Consider the following 7,779-nt stretch of genomic DNA (forward strand, 5'->3'; position numbering starts at 1 on the left):
CCAGTGGATGGTCATTCTTCATCCCGCCCAGGGGTTGGACTACAAACCGGGCACAGACCACGTCCTGCTAAGAATCCAAGCACTGGGACTGGACACTTTCTCGTTAAGCCCCTGAGCCTGAGTCATTGGAAGGACTGACGCCGAAGCTGAAGCTCCAATATTTGGCTACCTGATGCGAAGAACAGACTCATTGGAAAAGACCCTGATGCTGGGAAAGATAGAGGGCAGGAGAAGAAGGGGGAAACAGAGGATGAGATAGTTAGATATCACCAACTCAAAGGACATGAATCTGAACAAACTCCGGGAGATAGTGGAGGACAGGGTAGCCTGGCGTACTACAGTCTATGGGGTGGCAAAAAGTCGGACACAAGTTAGCTACTGAACGGTAATTCTGTGCCTGACCACGCCCCCAAATAGTAGCACGCCGTTAACTCAGGTTTAAGACTGGCCTTTGGGCGTGACCACGCCTCCCCACAGATACTGGCGCTGGGAGTGGCCACATCCCTCCGTGTTCCCGCCCCATAATGAACGTCTCGCTCCAGTAGAGTTTGGCTCCGCGGTCTCCTCTGCATGTGGATAGGCTTAGTACCTTTGATAGTCCCGCCCCTCGTTAGGTCCTACCTCTCGGGGTCACACTATTCTTGACCCAGGACCTTCTGACCTGAAATAACGGCAACTGCCTTCACTGATCCTGGTCAGTTTCCCCCTTCAGAAATCGGCCAGTGGTGCACGTGCTCTTCCTTTACTCCCATCCCGACTCCAGGACTTGAGCGCAACCCGTGTCCACTTACGCGGCGCTCAATAAAGTTGCTCATTTGTTGATGTCCCGCCCGCACGAGAGGCTGCGCGCGCCGCCCAGGAAGTCTCGCGAGAGTCAGCGGCGTCCGTCCTTGGCCGCAGGAGCCGCCGGGTGGTAAGGTGCAGGACCAGGGCTGCGCCGTCATGGCTAAGACGCTTCTTCACCAGTACTGGGACATCCCCGAAGGCACCGAGTGCCACCGCAAGACCTACGCCACCACCAGTATCGGTGGTGCCACCGGTGAGCGCCTGCCGGGTCCCCAGGGTATAGGGCGCAGGGAGGCCGTCAGATCACTGGGGCGGCCCGAGGGCGTCCTGGAGGGGCTGCGGACCTCGCGCGGTGGCAGTAGTCGTCGTTGGGGTGTGTGGGGTGGCCTTGGGACGGTGGGGGGCTCTTGTACTAAATAGACTGTGGGATTGTCGGACTAACGCAGAGGGCGCAGAGAGATCATAGGGTCCGAGAGGATCCCGTGAGGACTGAGAATCTCACGGAGTGGGTACGTGGTCTTCGTCGGAGTGTCTGAGCCGTCCATGGGGACCTCTGGTGTAAGATAGACGTTGCGGAAAGAGGCAGGGGAGCTAGCAGGGTTCCTGGGCCCTGGGAGGTTGTGGTACATATGGCAAGCTGGTCACTGGGGTAGTCAAAATCCCTGGGTGCTGGGTGTTTGTGGCGTCTGCTTGAATGGAGTCTATGTTGGAGGATGTTTGAGGGGTTGCAGGTGGAAACCTTTGACAGAGGCATTATGTCCTGTGGTCATGGAGAGACTCGAATTTGGGGGGCGGTCACTGATTTCCAGGAGCTCTGCAAGGGGGCCTGTGGGTCTTTGAGGGCGTTGCTGTGTGCCACTCATTTTGCCACTCGGATTGCCTCACCAGCCAACTCCACTCAACCCTCAGGACCTAACTACACATGCTCTGTCCTCCCACACCTCCTCCCTTCTTCCATCCCTGCCTCCCCTCGGCACTCTACAGTGAGAATTTACACTTCTCTGGGATGGTGAGCCCCTTTGAGGGCAGGGGCCGGGCTCTAACCCAGCCCAGCACGTTGTGGGCACACAGTAACTGGATGATGGAATGAGTGAGGGAAGGAGGGCAAGGTAGTAGCTAGGAATGAATGAATGACTTTATGAATGAATGAATGACGGTACACAGTAACAGTGAGTGAATGAATGTGAGAATGAATGAATGAATGTGCATTCATTCATTCATGTGAAGTGTCTGAAAGTCGCTTCAGAAGATTGATAGGGAGCCAGGAGCTGGCAGAGGGGCTGAGGAGGGGTCTTTTGAGGGGGTGACAAGAACCTGTGGAAGGGGCCAAGTCAATGAAGACCCTCGAGTGCTGAGGGAGGGTGGTGGTGGCTGTAGTGTCTGAGGAGTTAAGTGGGCTGGGGGAGTGGGCTGGCATGTCATCTACTAAATGATTGCTGTGGAGGGGGATGGATAGTCCTTGACTTTGGGATAATCCAGTGGCTTCCAGGTCATCTTTTCCCAGTTAAAGGACTTCTGAAGGCTTGTAGGATGCTGGGGTGCCTTCTGTGCCCAGTGTGGCCTGGCAACTGGGTGTCCCTCGGCCAGGGTCACAGGTATGTGGTATGTATGTGTTAGTCATTTAGTCATGTCTGACTCTTTGTGACCCCATGGACTGTAGCCCGCCAGGCTCCTGTGTCCATGGGATTCTCCAGGCAAGAATACTGGAGTGGGTTGCTATTTCCTTCTCCAGGGGATCTTCCTGACCCAAGGATTGAACCCAGATCTCCTGCATTGCAGGCAGATTCTTTACTGTCTGAGCTATAAGGAAAGCAGGCCTGCAGGGATAGGATCAATAAGGTTCTCCCCCAGGAGTCACTGTGGTTTGGGGACTGTCACTGAACCTTGTCTGTGGTTCCTCTTCAGAGGGTTGTCTAGAGATCATGCATCCCCAGGTCCCAGACAGGGTGGGGAGCTGCTCTGATTAAGTCTGTTTACAAGCTGGGGTAGGGGTGGGAGCCTCGTATAACTGAGGAAAGGGGCTTGCTGGGACAGTGCGGGCAGGGGGAGCCCCAGACTGTGGCCCACTCCCTCCTTCCCAGCCTTCAGCCTCTCTGAGGAGTGCGGGGACACTAGGGTTCAGTGTGGGATGGGGAAGGATTGGACCTGGACAGCTCCCAAGTGGGCACCTGGCGTATGGATGCCCTCTTTATACGCGGCTCCTCTCCCCTCATCCCTGGGCCTTGGCTTCCCCGTCTGGGAAGTGGGTCGGCCGTCTTGGCCCTCCTCGGAGTTGCTTCCAAGGTTACCACTCCTGTCTCGTGTGACAAGTCCCCCCACAGCTCTTGTGAGCTGAACCTCAGCAGGGCTGGAGGGCTGCTGCTCAGCTGGGAAGGTCATGGTGGGGGAGTGCAGCACGCCAGCTGCTGGGTCTGCAGAAGCTGGGGGCTTGGAGACTGGGCGGGGCCCACGTCCCTGGGGCATCAATGAAGGTGGTTGGCCTTCAGATCCTCCGGTCTTCCAGGCTGCTCTGCCAGGTGGGTGGCATCAAGGGAGTCTCTCTGCCTGTCTGAGGGCCCCTCCCCTCCCTCCCCACCCCACAGAGCAACAAGAGGGGACTGAGCCCATCAGGCCCTGAGGAGGGAGAGGGCAGTGGGTGCCCTGTCACCTGGCAGGAGGTGGTTCTGTTTTGTCTGGGATGGGCTGGCCCCAGGTCTGTGCTGGCAGCTGGGCCCCACAGTGAGTCTGTCTGGGGAGGATGGGTGCAGGGTCAGCTGGAGGGTGGGGAGCCCTGTATTGGGCTGTTCTGGTGACAGGGAGCCAGCCAGGTGGGCATAGGTCTGCACATCCACCAAAGAGGGTCTGGCTGAGGAGGCTGACACACGGCGCGGGTCAGCATTGACTCAGCATGCCCCACAGTAGGACCTTGGGCCTGGCTGCCCACCAGGGCCCCTCACACATAAAAACCAGCATCAGAGGCAGGTCATCTGGGGCAACGGTGGAGATGAAAGAACTTACCAGAGAGAGTGGTGAGGCTGAGCCAGCCGGGGTGAGGGTCGGGTCTGCGAGTGGCGAGAAGGAGGCGTCAGGAGCCCTGGGCCCCGCAGCGGGGACAGAGCTTTGCTGGAAGTGGGGAGCAGGGCTGGGGTGCTGGTCCAGCCACCAGGGCCCCAGCCCATCCTCAGCGGGGGCCATGCTCTGGGCTGGTGCCCTGTGGGGCGGGCTGGATGAGGGGGGTGAGAGCCCAGGCCTTGGAGCAGGAGAGCCAGGTTAGATCCCAGCTCATCGACTGTGGGGCCCCAGGTGAGCCCTGTAACAGCCACTACCTGGCCCACCCTGGCCCAAGCCACCTTGGTGGTTGCCGTGGGAATGCAAGGAACGGGCGCTGTGGACTGGGGAGGGGCCTGCCCCCTCCAGGGCCCAGGGCTGATTTGCCTGGCCGCCTTTCTGTCCCTCTCTGTCCGCAGGCCTCGTTGTCTCTGCCTACAGCGTTGCCCTCAAAACCCCCGCCTCCTTCCTGGAGGGAGTGGCGAGGACGGGACGGTACACATTCACCGCAGGTGAGCAAGCCTGCGTGACGTCTGGGCTTCTCCTCGGGGGCCCTTCCGGCACTGGTCTGGACCCCTGACTCAGACCGGGGCCTGTCCTGCCCCGTCTGCCCCCACAGCTGCCATCGGAGCCATATTTGGCCTCACCTCCTGTATTAGCGCCCAGGTCCGCGAGAAGCCTGACGACCCTCTCAACTACCTCATCGGAGGCTGTGCCGGAGGCTTGACCCTGGGAGCTCGCAGTGAGTGAGCCCTGCACCCCTGACCTCTGCGAACCCTCCTCCCTCTGCCCATCAGGGGTGGGTGTGCAGGACGTACATCTGGCGGGGGAGAGGGCAGCGCCTCAGTCTCAGCTGCCAGCCAGTTGAGCACTGCTCAGGAACCGACTGCATGTCCACCTCGCCACGCCCTCCTGCCCCCCGTGGCTCGGTGTGGCCTGCATGGCCGCCCGGCTCTGTCCCCACCCTGCCCTGCCCTCGCCGCCTTGCTCCCTCTGCTGCAGCTCCACAGCCTCCTCGCTGTTCCTCCAGCACCCTGGGGCCTTTGCATGGCTGTGCCCTCTGCCAGAACACCCTTCCCCCCAGAAGTCAGCACGGCTGCCGCCTCCACTGTCCCAACCCACTACATACATCTGGGCCCCCACCTGCCCTCACTTATGTCTCTCTCCCTCTGCCGTGTCTTGTCAGCGAACACAAGGTCACTGCCCGTTGGGGGGAGCAGTTGGGGCTGGCTTGGAGCTGCTGGCACCCAGGGCCCCACAGGGGAGTGGCTGTCACCATCCCCACCTTCCAGACGGGGGGACTGAAGCTCCAAGGAGATGAGGTGGCCCGAGGTCACCCACAGGAGAAGAGGCTGTGTCCCCGGGGGGAGGCCGGGACCCAGGCCAGCCTGGTACAGCAGAGACGCCTGGAACAGGAAGCAGATGCCGCTCTTCCCGCCTCCCATAGCCTGGCGGGTGGGGCGGCCGGCCAGGGGAGGCCGCACGCAGAGAAAAGCCCCAGCCCACTGGCTAGAGTGTTCTGTGGAAGCTTCCAGCCAGGCAGAGAGGGAGGGTGCCACGCCCTCCTGGCCTTTGCCGGGAGACCTTGGCTGAGGTCCGGCTTTGACCCGCGCCCCTGAGCCTGCAATGGGGTGTGTGAGCCCAGTGCTCAGCAGGCAGAACCCCCTTCCCGGGGCACCTCTCAAGCCGCAGGCATCTTGGGTTTGCTGCTTCACAAACCACAGGGCAGACTCGGCCAGGACTGAGACCTGCCAGCGGTCTTTGGTCCCCTCATGCCCCCGCGCCTGGAAGCCTGGACTCCTGCCTCCCGCCTCAGTTTCCACACGTCCACCTTCAAAGGCCGAGGCCCCAGGGCTCCATCCCTAAGGAGCGTGTGGTCCAGCCCTGGCCCCCTGAGCTTAGAGGGAGGGTCGTCCTCAGGCGGTGCTCAGGGTGGACGTAGGCAGGCCTCGCTCCCCGCGTGCTGTCTGATGCCAGTCTTTCTGCCCCTGCAGCCCGCAGCTATGGGATCGGAGCCGCTGCCTGTGCATACATGGGCTTGACGGCTGCACTGATCAAGATGGGCCAACTGGAGGACTGGAAGGTGTTTGCAGAACCCAAGGTGTGAGCCCCGTTGCCGCCTCCTGGGACCTCAGGCACGGTGAAACTCATCTAAAAATAATAAATCCTGTGTATATTTGTGTGCATCTCCCCTCCTCTGTCATTCTCCAGGGTGAAGCCCTGTCCAGGTGACAGAGTCTGGGTGACAGGCCAGGGCGGCTCAGGGCAGACGTGGGAGGGAGTGAGGAAGCGGCAGGAGATAAGGCTTCTGGGTCTGTGCCCGAAGGGGCAGGCGCGGCGCCAGCTGGGCCCCAGCGTGGGAGCAGGTGTCAGGCAGAGGTCGCCGGGCCTCAGCCAGTTCTCTGCGGATGGCCTTGGGGACTGACAGTGCGGGGAGGGTGGGGGGGACTGGGCCCTGCAGCCCACAGCCCTTCCTGTGGCCCCCCTGCAGCTCACAAGCCAGCCCCTCTCTGGGCCTTCCCCCAAAGCCAACAGCATGTGGAAAACACGCCCAGGCCCCACGCACGGCCCATTTCCAAATTCCTGGGCACTGGAGCGGAGAGCCCCAGACGGCCTGGCCCCCAAGCCCTGTCCCCATCAGGTGGGACAGGTGGGTGACAGGCCACCGGGAGCCTGCAGGGCAGGGGCCTTTGTCAGCAGCGCAAGAAGAGGGACTCAGGGCCTCACACACACGGCCGCCTGTCAGGCCCGGGGATGCAGGCGGCCCCGGAATGCTGGCGCAGCCCTGGGCTCTCTGCACAACCAGCTCAGTTCTTCCTGGCAGCCAGAGAGGAAGGCCCTGCGTGTCCCAGCACGCCTCAGCGGGCCATAAATTAGTGCTCTCCAGAGCCCACCCTGTGGGGCGGGATTGGGTCCTGGCGGGGGTCTGGGCACTGCAGGAGCACTCCAGGGGGTCCAGGGCTGGCAGGAGTGGTCCTCCCCAATGTCTGCCCCAACCCATCTTCCCCTTCCTTCTCTCCCGGAGCCTGATACGGTTGAAAGCCAAACTTGGAGCCTTGCATTCATGCTGTGTCCAGCCCAGGTAATAATTCACCCGAGTGTGAAGCAGAGCACGGAGCCCCAGCCCGTTGGCTCTCAGCTGGGCTGCCCTTGCTGCCACTGTTTGCTTACACCCCCAGCCCCCGCACCCCCTGACAGCCCTGCCCCCTCGGCCTCCCCACCCGCCACGCCGAGCCCCTCTGCACGCCACGCCAGAGTGGGCACCGGTGTCCACATGCAGCCTGGGACCAGGTGCCAACTTGGGATCACATCCAGGCCTAGGTACCCAGGTCCAGACTTGGGGGTCTCTGAGAGAGGATGGAGATGCCCCCCTCACCCCTGCCGTGGGACCAGCCGGCCTCAGGGCTCCCAGACCTGCATTCGAGACCCAGCAATTGGTTCTTTCCTGCTCTGTCCTCAGTTTACCCACCTGGTAAGTGGATGTGAGTGCAAGCCTCCTTCAGCTCTTTCCTGAAGAGGGGAAGTGGCTCCACCCATGGGAACGCGCCTTTCATGCCTGCTGAGTAGGGGTCGGGTCCCTGACTCCGGCACCAGCCTGGCCTGTCCCTGCGGTGGCCGGCAGGGGGCAGAGCCTGCCGTGCTCAGTCCGGTCCCCCCAGGTCCCTGGCCCTGCAGCCCTGCCTCCCTGCCCCTCCTCTCACACCTTCCCACCTGTCCTGCCTGTAGCATCGGGGGAGCAGGGTGGACAGATTCTCAGAATCAGCAGTGTCTGTGATGGTGTCAGAGCCGCCAAGAGCTCTGGTTCAAGGCCCCGCAGCTGGTCACTTCCCGGCCCCCACACTGCAGTAGCTTCCAGAAGATCCTCCTAGGCGCCCCACCTCACCCCCACACAGCCTTCCTCAGTCTGGCTCTCCTGAAGCCCAAACCCTGTGCCTGGTCCGAGGGCCCACAGAGGGGAGGAAAAAC

The 7,779-nt window shown here is 61.7% G+C and overlaps 1 protein-coding gene across 1 annotated transcript; it reads left to right on the plus strand.

Annotated features, from left to right (window-relative positions):
* The first annotated feature begins 653 nt into the window (after positions 1-653).
* Positions 654-5,999, plus strand: NDUFA11 (NADH:ubiquinone oxidoreductase subunit A11). Its single transcript, XM_043911832.1, has 4 exons — positions 654-1,039; positions 4,233-4,325; positions 4,433-4,555; positions 5,808-5,999. Exons 1-4 carry the CDS (start codon positions 943-945, stop codon positions 5,918-5,920), a joined length of 426 nt encoding a protein of 141 aa, XP_043767767.1. The 5' UTR covers positions 654-942; the 3' UTR covers positions 5,921-5,999.
* Positions 6,000-7,779: the final 1,780 nt, after the last annotated feature.

This window comes from Cervus elaphus, chromosome 9 (genome assembly GCF_910594005.1).
Source record: "Cervus elaphus chromosome 9, mCerEla1.1, whole genome shotgun sequence".
In the NCBI taxonomy this organism is placed as follows: domain Eukaryota; kingdom Metazoa; phylum Chordata; class Mammalia; order Artiodactyla; family Cervidae; genus Cervus; species Cervus elaphus.